The sequence below is a fragment of the Desmodus rotundus genome, chromosome 8 (assembly GCF_022682495.2).
Source record: "Desmodus rotundus isolate HL8 chromosome 8, HLdesRot8A.1, whole genome shotgun sequence".
In the NCBI taxonomy this organism is placed as follows: domain Eukaryota; kingdom Metazoa; phylum Chordata; class Mammalia; order Chiroptera; family Phyllostomidae; genus Desmodus; species Desmodus rotundus.
In genome coordinates this window covers 98,047,016-98,074,350 of record NC_071394.1, presented here as the reverse complement: position 1 = coordinate 98,074,350, position 27,335 = coordinate 98,047,016, and the positions used below count along the sequence as shown (strand labels likewise).

The 27,335-nt window shown below is 50.3% G+C and overlaps 1 protein-coding gene across 3 annotated transcripts in view; it reads left to right on the top strand.

The window, feature by feature from the left end:
• Positions 1-27,335, top strand: part of FGD5 (FYVE, RhoGEF and PH domain containing 5) — a 117,163-nt gene that overhangs the window by 27,781 nt on the left and 62,047 nt on the right. For all 3 annotated transcript variants that reach the window (XM_053929906.2, XM_053929905.2, XM_053929904.2), the window contains one exon: positions 20,719-20,851. In XM_053929906.2, coding sequence (XP_053785881.1) covers positions 20,719-20,851 — 133 coding nt within the window. The remainder of the gene's footprint in view (positions 1-20,718; positions 20,852-27,335) is intronic.

Here is a 27,335-nt window from a genome sequence, read left to right as displayed (position 1 = left end):
TTGGCCCAGAATGTCTGGGCTCTTTTTCTCTCTGCTTCTTGCTATAAACCATTTTGCTGTGTTCTGCTTTCTGGGCCTCAGTTTCCCGATTTGCAAAACAAAGTGTTCAGGGCAGTGATTTCTAAGGGCTGGCATATTAGTTTTTGAGATGACATATTAGTTTTCTGTTGTTGCCATAGCAGTTGACCACACATTTATTGGCTTAAAACAACACCCGTTTTTTATCTCAACAGTTGTTTAGGTTGGAAGTCCAGTGAGCTGGGCTGAGTACTCTGCTTGGGGTCTCACAAGGCCAGAACCAAGGTGTCAGCTGGCCTGGGCTTTTATCTGGAGGCTTTGGGGGAAAATCAATTTGGAAGCGCATTCAGGTGGTTGGCCCACTTCAGTTCCATGCAGGAGTGAGGTCCCTGTTTCCCTGCTGGCTGTGGGACAGGGTCTGGGTTTTGCTCCTCCAGGCTGCCTGCTGCTCTCTCATTCTGCCCCTGTGACCTTCTCCGGCAATGGCGGTTTGAGGTTTGAGTCTTTCTCACACTGAATCTCCAACTCCAGCCAGAGAAAAGTTTTGTTTTAAGGACCTGTGTGATTAGATTGCCCCACCCAGATAATCCAGGATAATCTCCCTATTGTAAAGTCTTTAATCTTAAATACATCTGCAAAATCTCTTTAGCCATGTAATGCAAAATAGCCATAGGTCCCAGGATTAGGATGTGGGCATTTTGAGGACCAGGATTCTGCCTATGACAGTCTGCCTTCTGACTCCACAAAGATTCATGTCCATCCCAAATGCAAAATTCACTCCATCCCAAGGTCCCCAGAGATTTTATCCCGTGACATCAACTGAACAAACTCATCAGCTTAGAAGTCCCATATCTCATCGTCTGAATAGACTTAATAGGCTCGGGTATGGGTGAGGCTCTGGATGTCATCCATTCTGGGGCATAAGCCCTCTTCATCTGTGAACCTGAGAAACCAAAGAAATAACTTACTTGTCCACAAAATACAAGATGGGACAAGTTATAGGCATTCCAGTTCAAACAGAGCAAATGGAAAACAGAGGTCCCATTCCATAGGTCCTCATACCGTTCACCCAAAACTAGGGGAGGAAACACACAGAACTAGCCCCTGAGCTCCCTTCTCACCTCTGCATACAGTGTTGGCTTGTCTCTAGGACGCCGGGAGAATATATTTGCACAGCCTTGTATCCGTTGGTTAGAAACAATAGGGAATGCATTTGAAATGTGGCAAAAAGGATTTAGGTAGGACTTACGAGTGATGTTTGATATGAAAAGGGTTTACTGACTCCAGAAAAGGGAAAGCATGTGCCCCAGCACCTCCCCTTCCCTTTCCTCAACACCAGGAAGTGGGAAATGCAGATTTTCACATTGGAGCTGCCGCTTTCCAGCTGTGTGGGGTTAGGGAAACCGTTTCACCGCACTGAGCCTCAGTCTCGTCCGCTGTGAGATGGGATGTCACTGCTACTTCACAGACTTGTCGTGAAGATCCAGTGCGCGTAGTGTGTGAGAAGTATTTTGTAGACTTGAAGCTCTTTGCAAATGGTAGCTGTATTTTCGGTCTGAGTCCCGCATTGTGCCCACCCTCGGGTGTGGCTGCCATGGCACCTTCACCTCCTCCTTTGGAATGACCCCCGCCCCCATGCTAACTGGACAAGAGCTGCAGGATCCTGTCCCGTGCAGCGTGGCTCAGGGTCACGGACATCACCACAGCGGCCAGAAGCCTGGCCACACAGGAGGAAGCCATGCTGTTGGGATAGTAGTCCAGTAGGAGGGAAATTTGGCCAGTCGATGTGGGTTCAAAAACTATTTAAAAAAATGTTTTTATAAAAGGCAACACACACTCCAAAACTTCAGATCCACAGGGGAAAATCAATCCTGCACCAGTGAGCTCCTGCCCTCCAGGCCCCTCCCAGATACTTCTGTGTGTGCAAACATGTGGTGAGACTTACAAACACACACTCCTCCCCCGACCCTCAGCTTTCTCCAGACATCAGTGGAAGAAGCCCGTGGTATACGCTTTTCCAGACCTTGCTTTTGTCACTTCAGACCTTGTTCCCTATCAGGGTATACAGATCAGCCTCCATTCTTTCTGGTGACACAAGGAAGTCCAATATCTAGTCACTTACTGGAAGATATCTAGGTTGTTTCCAGTCCCATACTCCTCTGAAAAATGCCACAATTAGTCATTTAATATACATATTGGAACGCACTTAAGAATATATCTGAAGGCTTTGAAAAAGACAACCCTACCACGCCAACATAGTCACTGTTAGCATCGGACTGTGTTTTGTTCCCGACTTACGGGAATGTATCAGGGTGTTTGAGGTGGACGTAGTCATGTCGCACGTAAGATCTCTTACCTTGCTTAGTTTATTTAATTGCATGTTGTATTTGCCTATGTGATGAAATAACGCACTAAATTACTAAAAATGACTGCGAGACAGTCTGAGGTAAGCTCTGCAGGGCCAAATGCCTGTGCAAACACTCCATTTCAGTGGTTGTGCCCGCTTAATGTAGCCATTCCCTTTCACCGTACATTCAGGTGTTTGTAATATCCTGCTACATTGTAAAGAATGCTTAGGTGATCGTATTTGTAATTAAAGCTTTTTCAGTGTTTTGGTTTATTTCCGTAGAAGAGATGGCAGGAGTGGAGGGGGTTCCCTGTTGCCAAGCAATCCGCAGTAATCCCCTGCGCCTGCTCTGTTGGTCCCAGCAAGACCGGAACGGTGGCACCTTAAGAGGCAGTGAGGAACAATTGGGAAGACTGTTCACAAACGTGGGGCCGTGGGGGTTAGAAAGGGAAAGTGCAGGATGAATGCCGCCTCGCTGTGGGGGGAGGCTGGCGTGCGTGAGCTTGCAGAGCGCTGGGGCCCGCTGGGTTAAATGCAGCTCTGCAACTGGTCAGTATCAAACTATGGAGGCTGACAAGCAGAGATGGGTCCCTGTGAATAATTCAAGATTCTGAGACACAAAAAGGATTACTGGAGGGAGGGAGAAGACGAATAGGCTTAGTTAAGGAGAAGCCAGATTTTGTTAGGATAAGATTTCAGAAAAGATACAGGAGAAGTCAGGCACCTAAGGGCACGAGTATAACTGACAATTGTCCTTTCTCGCTTATCTAGAAAGGACACAGGTGGGGAGTGGGGTCGCAAGTGGTCTCCCGTGGGTCAGGGCCGTCACCAGGCAGTGCTGACCTTGCCTGTGTGCTTGAGGGGCACCTGCCTGCTTCCCACTTGAGAGTGCTTATTCCTGGAGCATTAGATGTCCCCTACCCCACCCCACAGTGTGCCAGGGTCCCAGACCCTGGCTTCCTGCCATCCCTTTTCCCCAAAGGAGTCAAGGGTTGCTGAAATCAGGGTGTGTGGTGCGGCACTGGACCTTACAGTTAAGCCAGTGTTCCTTTTTCCCTGGAAAGGCAGAGTGTCTTCGGTCCCTGCAGCTTTCTGGAGCCCAGGGAAATACGACTACCTGTCCCCATGTTGGAAACGCCAAATTGTCTGCAAGCCGAATGGCGGTGGTCCCAGCTAGGCGCCCCCACAGTGCCCCACAGAGTGCCGGGGCCTCTCCAGCGACCTCAGCCCCTGACATCTCAGACAGCCCTCCTGCCGCGCTGTGGGATCGCGCTGTGGGATCAGCCGCTGTCAGTGGGCCTGGAACAGCTTTCCTGGGAGGCCACACACTTCTAGGAGCAGCCTCCTCTCTGTCACCGGAGCTACGCACAGCAGGTCACACAGGCCCCCCTGGGCTGTGCGGCTTGTGAGGCCCACTCCCTCTCCTCAGCCCTGCTCTTCCCAGTGGGGTCCAAAGCCCACGGCAAGGCCTTGCACTCTTGTTGGCACCCGTTTCTCCCAACACCTCTCTGCTCCCCTGTCCATCCGTCAGCAGAAGTCCGTCTTGTCCCCTTACATCTCCCGAGCCTTTGTGCCCCGCTGCTGTGTCACACCTTCTGCAGGTTCACATCCTTCCCAAGGGCACCGTTTGGCCTGCTGTAAGCAACGCCTTCTCCATGAAGCCTTTGTTGTATCTTCTGAGACTAGCGGCATCTCAAGTGTCATCTGAATTTTCCCAACATTTTGCCCCCCTTCTGTTGCAGCTCTGGGGCTGTTCTGCTGCTTTCCCGTTTTGTGGCTGTGGCACGTTGCTATGCGTAGCTCCCCGGAGACCCCAAACTCCTGCCTCACTGGGAGCAGTCTTTGCGTGTTCAGAACCGTGTGTGGGTGTGAAGATGGGTGGGTGCTGAGTGGACAGGCAGAGGGGTGGGTACTTGGACAGGAGGGTGGGCATCAAACACTGGTCCCCTTGTCCATGGTGTCATCTTGTCCAAGACGGACTGGCCCAGGGAGACCTCTGCACCATGCTCCCCCCAGCACCTTCCTCCCCACTATTAAAATAGAAAACAGAGTTATATTTTTAAGAGTCATTATATTTATCAAATGAAGTCTTACGTTTCTTGTTCTTAATTTTAAAATCCTGGGAGTTGAACACTTGATATTTCTTCAAGGAAAAGAGAATCTAAATCGAGTCGCCTTTTTCTCATGTTTGACATTTTGCTTGATTTATTTTTTTCCTTTTGGGACTCTGGCTCTTCATGAAAGGAAGGGTCCCCATCCTGAACTTAGCACAATACCTGGCACACAGCAGGGTCTCTGTAAACACTGAACAGCATTACTGCGTACTCAACAGCCTCGGGGCCCTTGGGGCCTGTGCAGCTAGGAGATTGTCCTCTACATGTGTTAAAAGAGAGACTTGAGCTTGAGAGGGGAATGGACTGATGTGTTGTGCTGGGTGTCCTCTGCCACAGTCTTTTCCTTTTAGCCTTGAAATCTGGGGCTGGGCTCCCCCTTTCCTCCCTAGATGCTCTCTTGGGGGCTGACACTGAGTCAGACCTGGCTGCAGACGGCCCTCCGCCCCCGGGCTCTGCAGCCCTCGTTGCATGCAGAGCACCATCTGGCTGCCATTCGGCTCAGCAGCCTGGGGGGTGGGGGGATATGCCAGGTTCACCCTGCCCCCTCCTCCACCCCTGCTGGTCAACTCTTTTCTTTTTAAAGATTTTACTTATTTATTTTTAGAGAGAGGAGAAGGGAAGGGGAAAGAGAGGGTGAGAAACATTGATGTGAGCGAGAAACATCAATCAGTTGCCTCACGTATGTACCCCAGTCCCAGCTGGGGACTGAACTGGCAACCGAGGCATGGGCTCTGACCGGGAATTGACCTGGTGACCTTTCACTCTGCAGGACATCGCCCAACCAACTGTGCCACACCAGCCAGGGCCCCCCACCCCTTTGGCAAGGTCCCAGCCAGCTCCACCCCATCAGGAGTGGTTTTTGTGGACAAAGCAGCAGTCTGGTGGCTGGAAAGAGTGTAGGAGTCTTGGGGTCTGGCTCTGTGCATGTCCAGAGAATTTTTCCAGCTTCCTTTGATCTTCACAGCAGCTCTGCAGAGAGAAGGGATGCGCACCTCACCGGGGGAGAAACAGGCTCGGAAAAGGGAAGTGGCTTTCCCAGGGTTGCACACTAGGGGAGCTTGGATTTGCTCAAATCTTAATATGCCAAAAACAACCACCACCAACAAAAACAAACCCCAATACCTGTTAAAATGCAGGTTTCCAAGTTCTGCACCCATAGATTCTGATCCACAAAGCCTGGGGTGGGGCCTAGGAATCTCCATTTATAGCAGAATCCCCCAGGGAATCCCAGTTCACCCTTAGAGAAACAGTCCACAAACAAAAACACTCAGAAAATACATAGAGAGCTTCTAGGTTTTTATTTGTTTGTTTGTTTTTCCTCTTCTGTCACTAGTACATGCCAACAAAATGTTCCTGATGCCCCCACCCCAAGTCCTTTCCACTGGGAGTGTTCTGAAGGCAGATGGGGGCTCTCCTGCAGAAAAGGTTTCATCCAGCTGCACTCTGAAGTCATCCTCAACTTGCTGGCCTCAGAAACCCATAATTTATTTTACCCTGGGAAATTTGAATGAAAACTAACGATGTCAGTCACTTTGGGATGGGAAGGCACTTTAGAGAAGGGTACAACCCACCCCTCACTGAATGCTTCCGGTCTCACTAAGCCAGTGCCTGAGTGCCTTCGGGGACAGGGTTCTCATTGCCCCCATGCAAGACTGTGGCATCCTTGCAGTTTTATGTTAGTTTCTCTTCCTGCTCTGAGAGGTTTCAGAAGTTTCTCCAGATTAAGGAGTCTGGGAACAGGTGATGCAGATGGGATGAAGGCAGCAGGTCCCTGTTTACTGATGCTGGGATGTGAGTTTATCCAGACAGGGAGGGACCCTGGCCCTGGAGCAGGGTTACAAAGTGAGTTTTGTATCAGAAAGTGCGTGGTTGAGGTGAGCTCTGGAGCGGTGACCGCCCTAGTATCCTCTGTCTTACACATTTTCCCCTTTGTATACCACCTTAACACACTCACAACCAGATCCCGTGGAGCTGAGAGAAGGTCCCCAGTTCTTCCTCCCTGACTAGTGGCAGAATGAATCCCAGAATCTGGAGGGGCTAAGACTAAAGTTGGGGGCCAGGATGCCCAGCAGGCAGAGAGAAAGGTGAAGAGATGAGGAGTCGGGCTGCTTGGAGACTGGGTGTAGCAGGTACAGAGGTAAGAACCTGTGCCCACCAAGCCTTGTTTCTTTAGGTAAAGGCGCCTTGTTCCTATGAAAACTTTTCCCTAGTTGATGAGACTTCCAGCTTGCTTCACGTGAGATTTTTCTCCTGAATCACCGACTCGGGGGTTTGTTATAAATGCAGATGCCTAGGCCACACCCCAGACCCTGTTTTCATTGAACCTGGGTGCACAGTCTGATCTTCATGTAGAAGAAAATGTTTCAGGCAGTTTGGGGACTCGAGGGGTCCTCCACGGGGGTGCTGAGAGATGGCATTCGTGAGGACGGGGCTGAGGGAAGAGGGTGCTGCGCCAGCCCCGCTGTTCTGTCTTCCAGCTCATTGCCTCATTTCCAGCACTTTTCTTTTGTTTCGGGCCAGAATGGCCTATGTGTTGGGTGTTTTTCCCAGCCTTGCATTGTTGTAGTCTCTGTCCTGGGTGTGCGGGGGGCACGCTGTGCCAGATGGTGTTGCAGCCAGACTCTCAGAACCCGTATTTCAAAGCAATTACTGACAAAAAAAAAGAAAAAAGCAGCATAGTTCGTAAATACTTCCAGATACTGGGCCACAGGCCCCAAAAACTGCTCATGTGGCACCCAGACCTTGGGGGGGAGGCAGTCACCCGACATGCCCCTGCACTGGGTCTGGTGTCAGGAACCGCCATTCAGGGTCAGGTTGCTCCGCCTCTCTGGACCTCAGTTTCTCCTGTCTTAGTTGGAAGTCATGACGCCTACCTTACAGGTTTGTAGGGGGAATTGGCTGAGATGGAGTGAGTACGTGGAGGCTGGCAAGTGCTGTGCAGTTCTTAGTGGGCTGTAAGAAAACCCTTACATCCCACTCTTAGAGGCTGAGGTTTGGGGGGAAATCAAAGGAGACTGAACTTAGGGAGTCACTCCCCTAGAGGCAGCATAGAGTTTCCTTGGAGTCAGAGAGATCAGTTCCTGGCCTGCCTCCACCACTTCACAGGCCTCAGCTCTGCCATCCACGACATAGGACGGTGATAGCCCACTTGTAGACCTGCCGCTTGGAGTAATGAGACCGTGCAGGTAGGCGCTTGGCCAGGGCTGGGTACACAGGAAGCTCTTGCTGTAGCCCTGATATTAACACTATGCCACGGAAGATTTTCAGAGTTTATCATTAAAGGTGAGAATTTTTTGTGATGATGTGTTTAGGAATGTTGGCCCCTCCCTCAACCACTAGCATGTCAGTTTGCTTCCCTGCCCACTGCCTCACCCCATCTCCCAACCACCTGTGAGGTAGGCAGACAGAGCAGGGGTTTTCATCAGCATTTGATAGACGAGGAAAGGGAGACACAGGAGGGAAGTGGTTTTGCCCTAGGTCGCAGGCTAACTGGAAGAACAAGAATCTCCTGACTCCCAGAACAGCCTTTCTAACTCTGAACTATTTTGAGGTTGTAAATCCAACCCCCAAATGTATCCCTAGTGGGGGATCCCTCCTGTAGCCTGGAGACCTGGTCTGTCCTGGAGCTTTTGGTAAACATTTGAAACAGCGACATCATAACTACTGTGTAAGAGTCACTGTTCTAGATGCTTTTTATATATGTCAACCCACTAAATCCTCACAAAAACCCAATGAAAATCGATACTGCTATTCTCTTCACTTCACAGATGAGCAAACTGAGGCAGAGAAAACTTGCCCCACGTTGAATAGCTGGGAAGTGGCAGAGAACCAGATTTTGGAAACAGGCGGACTGGCTCCAGATTCTGTGCTCCTAATCAGCATTCTCCTTGCAAGGACTCAACATATGACTGTCCGTGTAGAACGTGCTGGGGCACAGGGAACAGGGCATGACCCTACAATTTGCTGCGGCCTTGCCACGCAGCCTGGGGCAAACCTCTCTCCCCCACACCACCCAGCCTCACTTTGCGTACCTGTGTCGTGGGAGAGTTGGACTGCCCAGCTCTGACAAAGGGGGGCATTTCTCTGGGTCCCAGGGAAGGTCTGGGGTGTGGAGTGGCCAGCTCGAGCCCCAGCCAGCCATTGTGTGCTGGGCTCGTAGGGCGACTGGGTGTGGCCCCGGCACTGCCAGGCTCTCTCCTCTGCTCTCCCCAGGGAGGAAGTGTCCGTGTTTACAGGAAATGCAGGACAAGGCCTGGGAGGTGGGTGGAGGAGGAGCAGCCTGCCTCCAGGAGCCCTGAAGATGTGTCTGGGTGTTGGCGGGGCTGAGGGCAGGTGCCCCTCTTCTCACCCCAAGGTTGAGGCTTTTTGTTCATGTTTAAGGGAAAGGTCTCGCTTCCTGGGCACCCCTAGCCCTCCTCTTGCCTCTACCCCCGGACTGCCACACCCTGCAGGCCTCCAAAACCCCAGGCTAACTGACCCCCCCACCCCTTGTGGGAGGTTCCCAGGAGCAGCGGAATGAGCGCTGAACTGGGTGGCAGGTCTACCTCTACTCCTTCCTGCCCTGCACCTCAGTTTCCCAGCCTGTCAAATGGGCTACTTGCTGCAGCCCTACACACACAGGGCAAACCCCACTGCCCTCATGGAGCCCACAGCCCAGCTGTGAGGACAGGATGGGAAAGGAGCAGGCCAGTCCCAGTCAGCCCTGGAAGCAGGGGCTATTTCTGTGCTCAGAAATAGCCCTTAAGAAGAGTGTGTAAATTGAAATGTTGTAAAATGGGCCCTGTGTTGATCATACCGGGACTATGGGTTGTTTTTTGAAGGCCGAATGAGAATTGGAAAGGAAGCTGTCTTCATCGAGTCCACGCCAGGTGGCAGGCACTGTTGTCATTGCTTTTATGTGCACAAAATCAGCCTTTAAGAGACAAGGATTGTATTTGGGGACAGACTGAATTTAAGTCTTGGGATTGCCACTTGATAGCTGGATCCCCCTGAGCAAATTCTCGAGCTTCTCAGAGCCTCGGTTTTCTCTTGTGTGAAATAAGGTACTACTTCGTTGTTTCCTACCCGTCCTCTTCATCCCACAGGCTTGCCACCGGCACCTGGGCCGTGGCCAGCTCCTGTGGTCTCCCTGCCTCCAGCGCGTCCACCTCCTTTTGCTGTTCACAGGTGGCCAGGATGAACGCCCCATGGAGCACGACTGGTCAGTCCTTCCCCTGGCTAAGTCCTTTCACTGCTCCCAATGCCCCCGGGGTACACGGTCCAGGTGCCTTTAGCTCTGCGTCTGAGACCCCTGGCTGCATCAGCAGTCTCTTCTCCCAGCCCTCCTTACCACACGGTGGATGACAGTGGCTCCCCACACTCATGCCTGACGTGTCTTCCCCTCTGTGCCTTCTTGTAAGCTTCCCTGGAATGTTCCTCCCCCACCCCACTCTTTCCTTTGTCCCCTGCTCAACCTTCAGACTCAGCTTAGGTCTCACCCTGGGCCAGAACCTCCTGTGTTCCCTCCCCTGCAACACACAGGCTTATGGTCCCTTTTCTGTGCTGCTTCCTTGAAGCACTCACCACCCTGTCTCCCGTCTGTCTGTCTATCTGCATCCCCACTAGGCCGTGAGGGCCTCACAGGCAGATAAGGGATATCTCTTCACTCCTGTGTCCCCAACACCACGCATGGGGTGGACAGTCAGTCAGCAAACGTGGGGTGTATCAGGTGAGACAGTGCACGCAGCAGGCTGTGCTGGGTAGAGCGGAGCTGATTTTGGTACATCTCAGTCCATGCCCACTCACAGATGCACACAGGGGACCGGGCTGGAGGTGCTTCCCCCTGTGAGTCAGTTAAAAGCAGGAGGATTTTTTTTTTTAATTTTTATTGTTATTCAATTACAGTTGCATGCCTTTTCTCCCCATCCCTCCACCCCACCCCAGCTGAACCCACCTCCCTCCCCCACCTCCACCCTCCCCCTTGATTTTGTCCATGTGTCCTTTATAGTAGTTCCTGTAATCCCCTCTTCCCACTGTCCCCACCCCACTCCCCCCTGGCTATTGTTAGATTGTTCTTAACTTCAATGTCTCTGGTTATATTTTGTTTGCTTTTTTCTTCTATTGATTATGTTCCAGTTAAAGGTGAGATCATATGGTATTTGTCCCTCACCGCCTGGCTTATTTCACTTAGCATAATGCTCTCCAGTTCCATCCATGCTGTTGCAAAGGGTATAAGCTCCTTCTTTCTCTCTGCTGCATAGAATTCCATTGTGTAAATATACCATAGTTTTTGGATCCACTCGTTTGCTGATGGGCACTTAGGTTGCTTCCAGTACTTGGCTATTGTAAATTGTGCTGCTATGAACATTGGGGTGCACAGCTTCTTTTGGATTGGTGTTTCAGGGTTCTTAGGGTATAATCCCAGCAGCGGAATTGCTGGGTCAAAGGACAGTTCCATTTTTAGTTTTCTGAGGAAATTCCATACTGTTTTCCACAGTGGCCTCACCAGTCTGCATTCCCACCAACAGTGCACTAGGGTTCCCTTTTCTCCGCATCCTCTCCAACATTTGTTTGTGGAAACAGCTGGATACAAAGTCAATACTCAGAAATAAAAGGCATTCCTGTACACCAACAATGAAACTGCAGAAACAGAAATCAGGAAAAAAATCCCATTTGATATAGCAACAAGAAAAATAAAGTACCTAGGAATAAACCTAACCAAGGAGGTAAAAGACCTGTACTCAGAAAACTACACAACACCGAAGAAAGAAATTAAGGAAGACACAAACAAATGGACGCATGTACCATGCTCATGGATTGGAAGAATTAACATCATCAAAATGGCCATACTACCCAAAGCGATTTATAGAGGATTTTTTTAAAAGATTTTATTTATTTTATTTTTAGAGAGAGGGGAATGGAAGGAGAGAGGGCAAGAAACATCAATGTGTGGTTGCCTCTTTCTCGCCCCCTACTGAGGGCCTGGCCTGCAACCCAGGCATGTGCCCTGACTGGGAATCGAACCTATAGTTCTTTGCTTCACGGGCCTGTGCTCATCCACTGAGCTATACCAGCCAGGGCAAAACCAGGAAGTATTAATTAAATACCTGCTATGTGCAGTGTAATAAGGTGGGCTCGCAAGAAGGAGCCCAAGTTTGGTGAGGGGGAGAAAACCTATCAAAATCACCAGATGACGTGTGTTCATGGGTACAGGGGCATGTAGAGGAGAATGGGGCCTCTGCAAATAGGTGTGGCTGGGCATGGGTGCCTGAAGCTTACCCAACTTGGGGCAGTTCCTTTAAGAAAAAGAATATACAATTAAGAATATGAAATGATTCGTAGAGCCTTGAAAGAGACCCACGCAGGTGTGAAGCTTAAGCCTTACTGCCTTCCCAGTACACCTGCTTTAGTAGTCAGGCCCGTGGAGTAGGAGGTGAGATTGGCTGGAGTAGGAGGTGAGATTGGCGCTGGGCTGGAGAGAAGAATCCATCCCAGGCCTTGGCCCATGTGAGGGCCAGCAGACATGCCCCAGGCATCTGTTCTCAGCTGGCAGCCCCTGCCCTTGAGAAGCAGGGTGGATTTATAGGATCTTAAAGACCTTTGGCAAAGGGAAGCATTTTTCTGAAAACTCTTATTCCCCATTTGGGGCAAAGGAGGTGGATGGAGTTCAACAAGACCACAAGATGAGCCACGTGACAAGAGTGCATGTGTGTTGCCGTGTGTCTGGGTCCAGGTGTGGTGCCCTTGCCCCATCACCTTCCCCTCTGGATCTGCTCCTGGGTGTGGTCATCTCTGTCTGACTCTGTGTGATTGATTTCCTCTGCGTCCCCGTCCAGGCATCCCACTCTGGCCACATGTGACTTGTGTGCTCACGCACGTCAGAAAGGCCCCTGCCCTCCTGCCCTCCTGTGCCAGTTGCACGGTGCACACTTCTGTGTGCTGGCACATCTGGCACATTTGTATGCATGTCTCCTGGCACAGAGAAGGTGGCAGGGAACCAGATGAATGAACGTGTCTAATGAGTGGCCCAGCTGCAAGTCATCTGCTGGAGGTTCTGTCTGGGAGAAGATGACGGAAGGGGAATAGCAGAGTGGACCTCGGACAAGTTGTTCAATGTTACAGAACCCCAGTTTACCCAGATGAAAAGTGGAAATGATAATGGTGTTGGCCTTACTGAGTGCAGGAGAGGATCAAATGGGATGACCCACAAGATGCACTCCGCTCAGTGCTCAGGAAACATTAGCTGCTGTTGCTGCAAGAGGCAGTGTCACTTAGGCTCTGGAGGACAGGCTCTGAAGCCAGGTCCCCTGTGTTCAGACCCCAGCTCTGCACTCGCCCTACCAGTGCCTATTTCTCCACCTATAAAGTGGGCATGTTACTACGCACAGGATACAGTGGTTGGAGAGAAGTCATACGGCATCTGGCACTTAGTAAACACCCTAAGGTCTCTGGCTTTTGCTTCTATTATTGCTGTTGCTGCGATTCCTATTGTTATTGGCCGGCTGTGTCCATGTGGAAGGGAGGGGTGGGAAAGGGGGACTTTCCAGACACCACACACACAAACCACAAACAGCCCCTCTCGCAGCTTCTGGCAGCTTCAGATGTGGTGTGTGGTTATGAAGTTACAGTGCCCATCATGAATCTTTAGCCACCGTGTCCTCCCCGGCTGCTCAAGGTGGCAGCAGTGGCTCTCCTCCCTTTCTGCCTCCCCTGTGGCCTGAGTCCCAGAACGGAGAAGACAGGAGGAAGACGTGTTCAAGTTTCCTCCTGTTTTGGGCTGGGTGCTCAGGCCAACAGCTGTGGTACCTATCTTGCAGATGAGGAAACTGAGGCCCAGAGAGAGGAAGGGGTCTACCCAGTGTCGCACAGCAAGCTGGTGGCAGAGGTAGGACTAGAACCAATGTCCGTAAGACCTTGAGGAGCCCTGGCTGATTAATTCAGCCCTGGCCTTTAGCTCAAACTGATTGTAGCAAATAAAACTGCCAGGCACTGTGCTGAGCGGTGCATCTACCTCATTCACGCACATCATCTCATAAACCCTGGGAAGGCAAGTGCTGTTATCATCTCCATTTTACAGATGAGGAAACCGAGACAGGGAGGTTAAGCAACTGCCCTAGGGTCATTGGACTGACAAGTGGCAGAACCGGGTCCTGACCTCAGGAGGTGGGATTCCAGCACCTGTGCCCTTTATCATTAGCCTCTTCTGTGGTCCCAGAGAAGGCTAGAGTGCCAGGGCCAGTGGTCAGAGTGAGGCCAGGCCTGTGTGCCAGCAATGCGGCTGCTGCTAAGGGCCAGAAATACAGCACCCTTTCTCTGCTGCCCTCATCATACTCCAAGTTGCAGTAGTTTCTGCTTTTCAAAGCCAGAACCCTCGAGACCACTGCGCTGGTATGTTGGGGGCTCTAGCTTATGACTTTTCTTGTATGTTTTCTCTTTATATTTGTCTGTTATTTTATGAGGCTTCTGCAGATCTTCTAATCATAATAATTTCCACCCCCTGGACTCCCAAATCTCAATTGATTGTCTGAAAAGTAAGCCTCGTAAGGCACAGTTATGTTCCACTTTGTCTGGGAAAAACAGTAGTGTTTGCTTGGGGTGGGAGCAAGCTGAGCTGGAATCAAAGAAAACAAAGTTATTTGAAAATCCTTATAACCACTAGGATGGCTAAAATAAAAACAACAGACAATAATAAGTGTTGGTGAGGATGTGGAGAAATTGGAACCCTCAGCACTGCTGGTGGGAATGTAAAATGGTGTGGCCACTGTGGAAGACAGTCTGGGAGCTTCTCAAAATGTTAAACATAGAGTTACATACAACCCAGCAATTCCGCTTCTAGGTTCATCGCAAGAGAAATGAAAACATATGTCCACACAACAACTTGTACGCACATGTTCATAGCATTACTCACTAGCCAAAAAGTGGAAACAATTGAAATGTTCATCAACAGATAAATAGATAAACAAAATGGGGTACAGCTGTACAATGGCACATTATTCAGCCATAAAAAGGAATGAAGTCCTGATACATGGATGAGCCTTGAAAGCATTAAGCCAAGTGAAAAAAACCAGGCACAAAATGCCACGTGCTGTCTTGTTTTATTGGTGTGAAAGGTACAGACTGGGTGAATCCATAGAAACAGAAAGTAGATCAGTGGTTGGCAGGGTTTGGGGGGAGGGAGGAATAAGATTGCTAAAGGGCATGGGGTTTCTTTCTAGGTGGATGAAAATGTTCTAAAAGTGGATGGTGACAATGGTCGCACAACCCTGTGAATATATTAAAAAGCACTAAATTGAACGTTTTAAAAGGGTAAGTCTTATGGCATGTGAATTATATCTCGATGAAGCTGTTACAACAGAAAACAAATCCCCATAAAACTATCGACGCTGTGTTTTAAGAAGAAGGGTAGGGATGTCGCAGGTCAGAGAGCAAGATGTACTTCTGTTTTTACTTAGTGAATAATGGAAATTGAATTTTTAAGAAACCTCTCCTTAGTCCTGTTTCTGGGAACCATTACGAGCACTATCCCTTGGCTGACCCTGGGTGCAGGTTGTACTCCCTCCAAGGGGGAGCGGAGCAGAGCCTCGCTCTGGAAGTGAGGCGGCTCCAGGCAGCAGCTGCTCTCAGAGCCTGGCCTCCACGCTGCGGGATACACATGTCTGGTCCCAACACACGGTTTCTCATCTCTGAGTGTTTTGTTTCTCCACTTCCGTTTCACAGATGTGCAAACTGAGGCCCACCGGGACAGTCCCGCAGCCCAGATCATGCAGTAGGTTGAAGGTGAATCCAGGACTCCCTGGTCTTGGACCCTGTGTCCTCTTGCTCTTTCCACTGTATGAGATTGGAGGTTCCCAGCTACAGTGCAGATAGCTGTATCTGTGAAAATCCCAACGTCCCTTTGAGAAAGGGGAGCATGGTGGGGTAGTTTTGAGTGACAAAGAAGTATCAGAGCAGAAGGTGCCATCTGGGGAAGGCTTGGAGGGATCATTTGAGAGAACTCTGAAAGAGCGGGGGGGACTTGGAGGGTAGGCAAGAGACGGGACTGAATGTCTGAGCATTTGGAAATCCTTGATTGTATACCCAGCCCTCCCCTCCGTCCACTTCCAACTCTTCCAGCTGCTCTGCTAATTAGGATCATCATAGTTGCCAAATCCATTATCCTGTCTCCTCCATCTCAAACTTTCCAGGTCCCAGGGAGCTGGCCTGTCTCAGAGGAGCCAAAGGATGTTGCATCTGCAATCTGGCCTCCTTCACAAATACCATAGCACATATCAACAAGGACAGAGTTCGGGGCCAAAGCTCCTGCTGAGAGATTCCTCGTGGGGGAAGTGTTCCTTTTTTTATGAGTTATTAGGCCCTTTGGCTGTGCTGGGGGCTATGACTCCCAGCAAGTGTCACATAGGACTGGATTTAATGGGCAGAGTTGGACAGCTCTGGGCCAGGTTACAAAGTGCTCGTCTCCCCGCGTGGATGCTCATGTCCTTTTATGACTCAAGGCTGCTGGAAAGACTATGCTCATTTGAAGGATCATTTAAGGTAATAAGCTTTGGGCAGCTTTAATTTATGTTCCCCTTAAAGCACAAGTTGACCCAGAGTGAGGACACAGCTCCCTGGAGACTAGTCTGGGGGTTTAGAACTTGGGTCCTGTGCAGGCTCTTCTGGGCCGGCCAGAAAGGACCTCCTACCTGCCAGGAAGTGGCCGCTGTCACCATTGTGTTCTTGTTTAATCCCACGGTGAACCTACAGCATCATTTACAGCTAAGAAACAGAGAGGTTGGGTGACTTGCCTAAGGTCCCACAGTGACTCTTCTATCTGATGCCACCGGTTAGGCCCCTTGGTCTTTAAACTTACAGTGCTGAACACCTGGCTCTTCTGCCTGTTTTCCCTGGCAAGTTTCATGACTCCTGATTTACAGATTTAAAGAAATTAAAAACCAAAAGCTGAGGCATGGAAAGATTAAGTAAGCTGCTTGAAGTAGAGCTGGAATTCAAGTCAAGCAGTCTGACTTCTAAGTCCACCCTCTTAACCAGTGTTTGTCACTGAACTTTCTTCGAGGCCAGAGAGAGCGCTTCAATCACCTTGGGCTCCTCCATGTGTTAGCTCCTTGAAGTCGGTGCTAATCCTTGCTTGTTGAGTAAGCGAGCGGGGGAATGGATGGATAAAGGATGGATGGTTGGATGGTTGGATGGCTGAATATCTAAGGGGTAGTTGGAAGGGTGGCTGGATGGGTGGGTGAGTGGATGGAGGAGTATACAGGTGGGTTGGTGGTTGGGTTAGAGGGCTTTCTCACGTGTCATATATTGGAAAGTTCACAGAAACATGGGCCACACTTCTGGCCAGAGCTGAGCTTGGATTGAGGATGGATGGTGGATGGGTCAGAGGCCCCGGGGTTTGTCTCTGTGAGGTCTGGGCATCTCTAATGGTGAGCAAGATCATTTGAGTCAAGTGTTATAGATTAATAATTATGTGGTCTTTTTTAAAGTGTTAGAAGAACATCAAGTGTGAGTTCGTGGGTATTATCACCTAGGATGAGACCAGAGTAATAGCACACATTAAAAATGAGACAACTTTAAGACAACGGTAGGTAAATAATAGAGTACCTGTCAGCAGCTGAGGCTGAGCTGGTAAAGAAGAGAGCTGGTTCACGTGATTTCTCTTGTTGGACTCCCCTGCAGCGCCATGAATTAGGCACCGCTGAGGCTTGGAAAGGTGAACCATGGCCAGTAAGTGGTCAGGCCAGTCTGAACCCAGTCTGACATGGAGCGTGAGCTCTCATCTCTGTATTCCACTGCCTCTTGAAAATAAAATAAAATAAAAGCACAAATAACACAAACAAAACCCCCTCTGCTCGCAACCAGAGACCCTGTTGCACACCTCAGCACACTGAAGGAGCCCGAGTGGGCCTCTGTTTCAATGTCTATGAAATGGGATTGAGCATAGTGAGAGGCCTCTTCAGAGGCAACATGTGTCGGCTTGGATTTGCCATGTGACCTTGACCCAGCCCCCCCACCCCCCCGGGGATTGACTTCCATTAGCTCTCTCCCCATTGTCACCCACAGTTTGGCTCCATGGAATCAAAGCCTGTTTGGTTTAAGGCAGAGCCCCCAAGGTCCGTGATGCCCAGCAGCATCTGATGTTGGGAAGACTTCACGGCAAGCATCGGGGCCCAAGGACACCCACCTTCCTGTGCCCCAAGTTGAGCAGAGCCTAGCCTGACAGGCTGAGCTGTTGGATTTTAACTCCAGCAACACTGGAATATCCCTGAACATTTTAAGCAAGAGGGTGACACAAATAGAGTGGATTTTGACAAGGTCCCTCTGGCCTCTGGGTGGAGAACGGATTGGAGGGCAGCCACGGTGGGACGGAAAAGAACAGGAAAGCAGCTGTTACAGATGTCAGGCAACAGATGGCTTGGACCACAGAGGCTGCGAAAGAGATGCAAGCAGAGGGGAGAGATATTTAAAGGTAAATCTGGGAGGCGTTTAATGCTTAAGTAGCGGCTGGCTCGGCAAGGAGATGCTCAGATTTCTGGCTTGCTGCTTTCGAGGATGGTGACACCATCACCCTGTGGGAGGCTTGGCTGGGAATCCTTCCCTCCTTTACAGCACATTCTAGGAAAAACTTGGCATATACCTTCTTTTCCTTGAGGAGGAGGAGGAATGGTCCAGGGGCTCAGTTAACTGCTCCATCCCTCACCATTACTGGTTATCCTCCACAGGGTGCCATAGGCTCATGCTGGGGCCTAATGTAGCCATTTCTCTTTGGCTGAGAGCAGGGTCCACTCCCTGTCTGCAGGACACCCAGCTGCAAATTGATGCAGGCAGCTCTGCGGGGAGGGGAGCTAGGGCTCAGTGAGACCAGTCCATTCAGTCACTTTCCTGGACACGGTCCTGAGCTTGCTGAGCAAGTGCAGTGTGCCTGACCTTTAGGCTGGGGACAGCTCCTCAGTGGAGGCAGCAGGTGGCCCCTGACAGTGAAGGAGGTGAGGGTGGTCTTGGGAGGGCTCTCATGCCTTTGCGCACTTGGTGATATGTAGCTTGTTGCAAAATATGTTGTTTGCGCTCACACTTTGAAAGAAAAGGCCTTTTTTCATCCTTTTGAAAAGGATGAAAAAAGGTCTGACCAGCAGAGTAGGCAGTTGAATAGTTAAGTGGATCTTGGCTCAGCATAAGGTTCAGGGTCAAGGCTCAGCCTGGGTCAGGACTCAGTTTTGGCCTCTGCACACAAGTGCCCAGCTACAGTACCCCCCACACATACGTTGTGTCAGCAGACGCCCAGGCAGGAGCAGGCTCCACCATCACGGGCCACCTCTCTGGCCTCATGGCCCCTGCGTGGACTAGGGGATGCTCCTCCTGCTGTTGTTTCTTGGGCTGCAGGCTGTTGTGGAGATAGGTATCCATGCTTCTGTCTCCTACAACAGATGAGAAGGAGCTCCAGGACGGCCCCTAGTTCAGATGTAGCCTGAGGCTGCTGCTTCTGTTCTGACGTCCCCTCCCTCAGCCATGCTCGAACCAGGACCTGAGGCAAAGGCAGTGCTCCTGCCTGCATAAGGCCTGGGCTAGAGTCGGCCCAGCCACTCGAGCAAGTGTGGATGCTCCCTTCGCTCCTCCCATCTATCCACCCATCCATCCGTCGTCCATCTATCATTCTAGCATCTCATGCTGGTATTCCCAGAGGGCAGGAATAAGTATGTGATAAAAATATAATAAGACCAGATGCCTGGGTTTTGAGTATAAAGAGAAGTTTTGTGAGAAGTCTGGGACCACATTGCCAAAGACAGGAGGGAACCATTGAAGGTTTTTGAGCAGGAGAAGGACATGACCCGATCTCTGCTATAGAACAGGCAGTCTGCTGGGTGGAGAGGGAGGCCAGGAACAGGGATCAGGGCAAGGAGGCTATTACGGGGCCAGAGCCTTCTCTGTGGGGATGGTTTGGAGGTTGGATAAAGGAGAGTTCATCTGCTCCAGTGTGGTCTGTGTCACATGCCAAGCTCTTTGCTGCTTCGATCCCTTTCAATATGGCTGCTTTCCCTGCCTCAAACACTCCCCCTGCTACCACAAAGCTGGCTCCTTCTCCTCCTGGTCTCAGACTCAGAAGCCCTCACTGATCTATCTGAACACTTGGCCTTTGTTATTCTCTATGAAAGCACATCTTTCCTATCCTTTACTTCACAGTTTATGATCATATATTAGTTGTTCCTTTCTAAGGACAGGGACCATATCTGCTTTAGTCACCTGTGTTTTACCTGTGTTTTAGCTCTGTGCTTGACATAAGGTGGGCAGTTAATAAATAAATATCTATTGAATGCATGTGTGAATTAATTAATGGGATGCCTGCATAATAGGCATAGCAATATGGATATGAGATTATCACATCTGTAGACTTGACCCTGAGCAGCATGGGCTAAACTGCACTTAAACACATACATAATAGTCATAGTACAATAGATATGAGACTGTTATCACACCTAGATTTAGCCCTTGAACAGTGCGGGTTTGAACTGCACTTAAACACGTTTGTTCAAGGGTCAAGCATTTTCTGTCCACAGTTGGGAATCCATGTGTGCAGAGAGTCAATTTAAGTTACATGCTGATTTTCAGCTACACGAGTGGTCAGTGCCTCTCACTCTGTGTTGTTCAAGGGTCAACCGTATATGCCTGACAAGCATTGGTCGTCACAGCATCTGCCGAGAAGGTGAGTGGGGAACTATCCCCAGGTAGCCTTGGTAGAAACTGACATCCTGAGTTATGTCTTGTCCATGCTCCAGTTGGTGGCAAATCTGGGATTAGGGACTGGCATGGACATCCCAGACTCCGTCTACCACATCATTGCCTTTCTTCTTCAGGCCCAGAGGGTGTGGCCACCTGTGGACTGATCCTGCTGCCTGACCAGCCAGTCTAGACCACCAGATCAATCAGACTGAATATCTCTAGTCCTCATTGTAATTATTTGTACCTTCCTTTAGCATCGCAGCCTGCCCGTATCTGAGAGAGAAGAGTCTCTTATACAGCATATGTAAAGGCACTGAGGCAGAGCTTGGCGTGTTCAAGGGACTAAAAGAAGGCCAGCATGGCCAGAGTGGGGGCAGGTCGGGAGGTTTGTGTCTGGGTCTTACTCACGTCTGGGTCCCCACGGAGGGCACAGAGTTCTGCACACAGGCCACTTGTTAGTGGCTCATGGCATTAATCGGGCCCCTGGCCTATACACTTTGTCTTTGCTGGACACGGAGCTCTAACCGTCTCTCTCCTCTGCTCTCACCCCAGTGCCTACACAGAACCCTACAAGGTCTGTCCCATCTTGGCAGCAACCCCCAAGGAGGACCTCACATCGGATGAAGAGCAGGGAAGCTCGGAGGAAGAGGACAGTGCTCCAAAAGATTCCAGCCTCACCCACAAGGTAGGGTGCTCCACCCAGGGCAAGGGGCCCGTGGAGTGTGAGGGGTCAGAGATGTGAAGGTGGAGAGAAGATGGCAAAGGTCCCACTCCACCCCTCTCAATGTGGAGCAAGCTGTTGGCAAACAGCCGGCCCCGAGCTGAACACAGGCAGAGTCAGATCAGCTGGGGCTGCAGCCTTAGGACATAGGGCAGGCGTGGGGTCCTGTGTTAATGGTACAAGGGTGACTGCTCCCGCTGATATCTTCTTGGGTCTGAGGAAGTTTGGGCCTCCCGGAGCCTTTGTGGATGAAGTGGAATAGAGCTTCCTGATCTGAGTCATGGCAGACCTGGAGTCTAATGACCTGGGCCCCTGGGCCTCAATTTCCTCATCCACGAAGTGGGAGACATGGGGACGAGACGAGTTAAAGGGTCTGAGTGAGTTTCCTTACTGAACACAGAGTTCCAGAACGGAAGTTGGTTTCTCCGTACCCTGCAGGGGTGCAGTAGAGGATGGGGCTGAGAGGGGCTGCTAGCCCTTTGTCTGGAGCACACCGTGACGTGGACCCAAGTCACAGTGGAGACCCAGACCTTCTTAGGCAGTTGACCCACGGTGTCCATGCGGGATTGGCTCTGGAATCCCCACAGATACCCAAATCCACAGACGCTCAAGTCCTTTATGGAACCCATCTTTGCCCAGAGGGTATAGCAGGATGTGTCTACACATCACGGTATTCATGTGAATTCAGCAGAGTAGCAAATTCAGTTTTGCTTTTTGGAACTTTCTGCGATGGTTTTCAAATATTTTTGATCCACCGTTGTTTGAATCCGCAGTATGTGTGCTCACTATTCGGTGCTCACAGTGAGCCCTGTTTCACTTCCATTCACTGACACGGTCTCATTCCTGCCACACTCCGCTTCTGGCAGCCAAGAATTGCTTCCCATGTTTCACATCTGCAGAAACGGAGAGATGAAGAGCTTGCCCTGGGTCATACAGCTGCTGTTCAGTGTTCCTCAGGAAACACCGCAGGGTGATGAGGGCCAGGAATTGAGACCACAGGGGACACCCCGGCTACAGTGGGACAGGCTAGGAAGGGGTAGCCGCTTGAAATCCTCTCCACCCCGCCTTCTGGGCCTGCTCCTCTCTGCCTGCAAGGAGTAGCTGGGGAGGCAGAGGAGCACTGCCTGCCGTGTGACAGACCTCCTTCAGGCGCCTTGTCCTGTGTCTGTCTCCCACACTTTGTCATCATCTCCTTCCATCCTAGGATAGGTGTGTCACATCGAGGAAAGACTCTTCGTGTGGAAGCACTCAGCAGGGGTGCCTAGCCCTTACCGAGGATTTTATAAATGGTTGTCTTTCATTTTGGTTTTTTTAAAATGTATTTTATTGACTCTGCTGTTATAATTGTCCCATTTTCCCCACTTTATTCCCCTCTACCCTGCATATCCCCTCCCACCTACTCCCCCCGCCTTTAGTTCAAGTCCATCGGATTGAACTCCCCCACTGATAACCCTCCATGTGATCTCTATTTCTGTGATTCTATTCCTGTTCTAGTTGTTTGCTTAGTTTGTTTTTGGTTTTTTTTAGGTTCAGTTGTTAATCACTGTGAGTTTGTTGTTATTTTACTGTTCACATTTTTGACGACCTTTTTGTTACATAAGTTCCTCTAACATTTCATATAATAAAGGCTGGGTGATGGTGAAATCCTTTAATTTGACCTTATCTAGGAAGCACTTTATCTGCCCTTCCATTCTACATGAAAGCTTTGCTGGATACAGTAATCTTGGATGAAGGTCTTTGCCTTTCTTGACTTGGAATATTTCTTTCCATCTCCTTCTTGCCTGCAAGGTTTTTGTTTTTTGGGGTTTTTTTTGAGGAATCAGCTGATAGTCTGATGGAAACTCCTTTGTAGGTAACTGTGTCCTTTCCTCTTGCTGCTTTCAAGATTCTCTCCTTCTCTTTAATCGTGGGTAATGTAATTATGATGTGCCTTGGCGTGTTCCTCCTTGGGCCCAACTTCTCTGGAACTCTCTGAGCTTCCTGGACTTCTTGGAAGTCTATTTCCTTTGCCAGATCAGGGAAGTTCTCCTTCATTATTAGTTCAAATAAGTTTTCAATTTCTTGCTCTTCCTCTTCTACTTCTGGTACCCCTATAATTCGGATATTGGAACATTTAAAGTTGTCCCCAAGCCTCTCCTCATTTTTTTGAATTCTTGTTTCTTCATTCTGTTCTGGTCAGATGTTTATTTCTTCCTTCAAATGTTTATCAATGGTCCAAACCATTGATTTGAGCCCCAGTTTCCTTCCCATCACTCTTGGTGCCCTGTACATTTTCCTTTATTTCACTTAGCATAGCCTTCATTTTTTCCTCTAATTTATGACCATATTCAACCAATTCTGTGAGCATCCTGATTACCAGTGTTTTGAACTGTGATAGGTTGGCTGTCTCTTCCTCACTTAGTTGTATTTTTTTCTGGAGCTTTGATCTGTTCTTTCATTTGGGCCTTTTTTTATTTTATTTATTTATTTATTTTTGTCTCGGCATGCCTATTACACAGTAAGGGACAGAGCCTTAGGTTTTCACCAGGGTGGGGCAATCCACATCACTGTTTTGTGACGCTGTACGTTGGGGGGAGGGGTCTGAGAGGGAACAGTGCCACTTGCTCTGCTCTCTGCTGGTTTTCAGTCACTTTACCTGCTATGCACAATCAAACTGGGCTCTTCTGGTGCCTATTCCTGGGTGGGTGGGTTTGTGTACGTTCTAGGACCCTGTGATCTCGCCAACACTTTTTTCCCGCCACCTCAACCCTCACAGGTTTTTTCAGTCAGAAGTTGAGGCTTTACTTCCCTGTGCAGTCTGTCTTGCTCCCCAGTTGTTCCTCCCGGTTTATCTGCACACGAATGTGGGATCACTGAGTCTGGCAGCCACTGCCTTGCCTCGAGTCCTCTCTGCTCCGCTGCTCATTTCCGCCCCTCCTACCTGTCTGGAGGAATGTTTCTTCTTTAAGTCCTTAGTTGTCGGACTTCCATACAGTTTGATTTTCTGTCAGTTCTGGTTGTGCGAGGAGGCACAGTGTGTCTACCTACGCCTCCATCTTTGTCAGAAGTCCTCATTTTGTTTTTATACCCTTGATTTCTTTTAAAAAGTCATTTCTCTGTCCAGCGTTTTCATAAAGTTACCTAGCCAGTGCTGTGGGGCACCCTGAGGGGGCTTTCCCGCCGGGCTCCTCATGCCCTTCCCGTTTCACTCTTGCCCCTGCCTCTCCCTCTGTAGATGGAGTGAGTGCTCTGCGGGCAGTAAATGCTTCCACATTTGTTATCTCTTTCCCTCCTACGACAATCCCAGAGTCAGTGCCATCATCCCCATTTTACAGTTGAGGACACAAAGGTTCGGAGAGGTTAAGTGATTTTCCCAGAACCACACTGCTAGTGATTGAAGAGGTGAGGACTCAGAAACAGGTCAGGCTGGCTGCAAGCCTGGTGTTTGCTTTTCGCTGTAGTCCTGGGGCCTCCTCTTACCTCTTCACTCCTCCCTGTCCCGCAGGGGGAACTACTGACTTTTGGGGGAGGTGAGAGGGGAACCTTGAGTTAGCATGCCTGTACCCATTTAGAGATGGATTGGCCTTTTCTGGGCATCCCTGGGGTCATGGAACCCAGGAGCACAGGTAGCTGTCAGCACGAATGTGGTCTGGCTTTGAAGCCTGAATCAGACGTGGTGACCAAGCCTGGAAGAGTTGAAGGGCTGGCCGATGGAACAGTAGGACCTTCTGTATGAGACTTTCTGTGCTTCGAGCTCCCCCACCTTGAGTTGGCTTCCCACCAGTCACCAGGTTCTCTGTTAAACCTTCTTCTGGAACCATCCATATCCCTTCCTCCAGCTGTGTTATCACTAGCCAGTCGCTTTCCATCAAGGGGACTTAGCCTCCCTGTGTCTGCTGGACTGTGGAAGGGTTGAATAAGAACACAGATGGGAAAGTGCCAGCCACATAGTAGGGGCATAATAACTGTCTGTTGTTTCCGAGTCTAGGAGGCGGAGGGGAGTGGGAGAAGAGAGGGTCTGGCCCACCCAGGGTCACTGAGAAGGCGTGAGGTCCTAGGGCCCTGCGCATTGGTGATCAGCTTCCCAGCCGTCTGGTCTCCAGGCTGCTCCTTGGACACCTTCAGGAATAAGGAGCTTGCAAGAGGCAGGGTAGCCTGGAGAATAAGAGACTCACACCCAGCTTTGCTACTTGCTAGACGAGCAATTTGAGCAACTTCTTAACCACTCCGTTCCTGAGTTTCCCCATCTACGAAATCGGGAAAACAATCATAATACCTGCTTCAGAATACTTATGAGAGTAAATAAGTCTGTGGAGACTTAGAGCAATGCCTGACGCACAGGAAAAGAACACACAAAGGCCAGGCCTTTCAGGTGGCCATGGGCCAGGACAGGGAAGCAGCCTGCCTCAGGTCAAGTAGGACTCAGCGACAATGCCAAGGTCATGGATTTAAGGCAGCTCCTGCCTCAGACAGGGGCCTCTTATACGTCCTGTTGGGGCCAGAGCCAGCATGGCCAGCCAGGTGTGGGGCCTACGTGGGGAGCCGGGGTTGGGGACAGGAGCATCCCGTCATTCTGAGCCCGGACAGAAGTGCGGGTCTAGACTCCCACAGCAGGTCAGCTCAGTCTCCGGAGACCGCCTTCTTACCTACCAAGCGGAGCTGAGCACGTCTACCCTGCCAGCCCCTCCTCCTTCTTTATGAGGCTTTCACCATGTGCCCGAGTGGAAACCCCCTTTAGAAATTGTTTTCATCACACAAGGTGTGCTCTGCTAGATACTCCCCGTAGCATGTGCCTAAATCGTTATAGGTGAAGGTCAAAGTCCCCTGGGACACTCCTTCCCAGTCCCTGTGCCCTCACAGAGACAACTGTGGTACAGTGTGAGGTGAATCCTTCCAGAGCTTTCCCTCTGTATTCACCTACATATTTCACTATGAGTGGAAAATGGGTGGTATCGTTTGGGAAGTTATTTTTCTGTAAATTATATCAAACTGTTAGAAACCTAGAGTAAGTTGGTTGGGTTCATTCACAGAGTTCTTAGAGATTTTCTCACTGTGGTGTATGGCGCTCGTATGTTTTAGTGTTGCACAGTATTTCACTTTACAGGTATGCTGTGGTCCACTGCTCCATCCCTCTGCTTAGAGACCTTTCCAATGTTTCTCGCGTGTTTGCGTCGCCAACAGCATTGCAGCGCACTGTTCTACACGTGCGTAGACTCACGTGCAAGGTTTTCCCTAGGGTGGATCCCAGAGGGGGTCGTGGATCAGAGAGCAGTCTTTGCCCCTGCTTGAGGGGCTGTCCCAGAGCACTCCCTGGCAGCCCTCAGTGTGGAAGGGTTCCCAAGTTGCCGGGCCTCAGGGCAGCTGTGACGGGAGATTTCCCGAGTAAGCAATCTTTCCCAGCTCCTTTTTGCTATAGGAGTTCGGTGGGGTGGGAGGTGGGGAGAAGGAGCATTTACTCCTGATTTTTTGTCTTCCACAGTATCTGAAAATCCTGTTTCTCCAAAAGTCAAAAACCTTTCCTCTCTGTGCCCCCATCACGTCGTGGGGAAGTGGGAGCCAGATTCCCACCTCTAGTTCCTCAAAGGAGCAGGCGCAGGGGTGTGAGTGATCAGTAGAATTGCTGTCCCAGGAGTCCGGTTGGGGGAGGCATGAGCCCCATGCTTCTTACAGTTTGATATGGTTTATGTAAAACTCAAGGGTGGTGAGACCCTCTCTTCCTAGATGTTTTGGGGTGACCACATCAGGAGGGAAGAGATTTTTGAAGTAGGATAGGAAGCTGAACCCAGCTGGTCCACCCACATGTGACCTCTCCCTCTCTCCCACTCCTAGACGTACAAAGGGTGTGGGTCGAAGGAAGGAGGGGGCAAGAAAGGAAAAATGAGAAGGACTTAAAAATAGATCTAGCTGTGAAAGGAGACATTCAAAGGCTGGCTGGGCTGTCACTCCTCCCTGACAATGAGCCCAGTTCTCAGACTAACGGGCACTTTTCAAGCTAAATACCAGCTCCCCTGAGACCAGCAAGGCGTTGGCGGCCCCTCCCGCACCTGAGACCCATCGTCATCAAGTTTCCCTGACGGGTCCACCCTTGACCCCAGGCAGAAGTTGGTGCCCTGCCTTCTGGAACAGACCTTCCTGCCATCACGCCCTCCCTGGCTCCCCATTTATGCAAGTCGTATCCTCCCTGGCTACACCCAAGGTCAGTCAGTCTAGCCTAGGCCTCCTTGCTGACCTCATTCCCCTAGGCCTTGCACCTTTGGCCTCGCCCTGACCATCTGCCTAGCTGAAAGGGTCCACTTGAACCCCGGTTCCTGCCACTGGGCGGAGTGTCAGCATGTGCTCTCCCCGTGCCACGGACCTGCACATCGGCCCCGCTGCAAATGCTGCTTCCCCTGTCCCCAGGGAGACCACTCTAGACTCTCGTCAGCTTCCTCAAGCCGCAGCCTGTTCTCCTTCCCAGAAAACAGCCTCG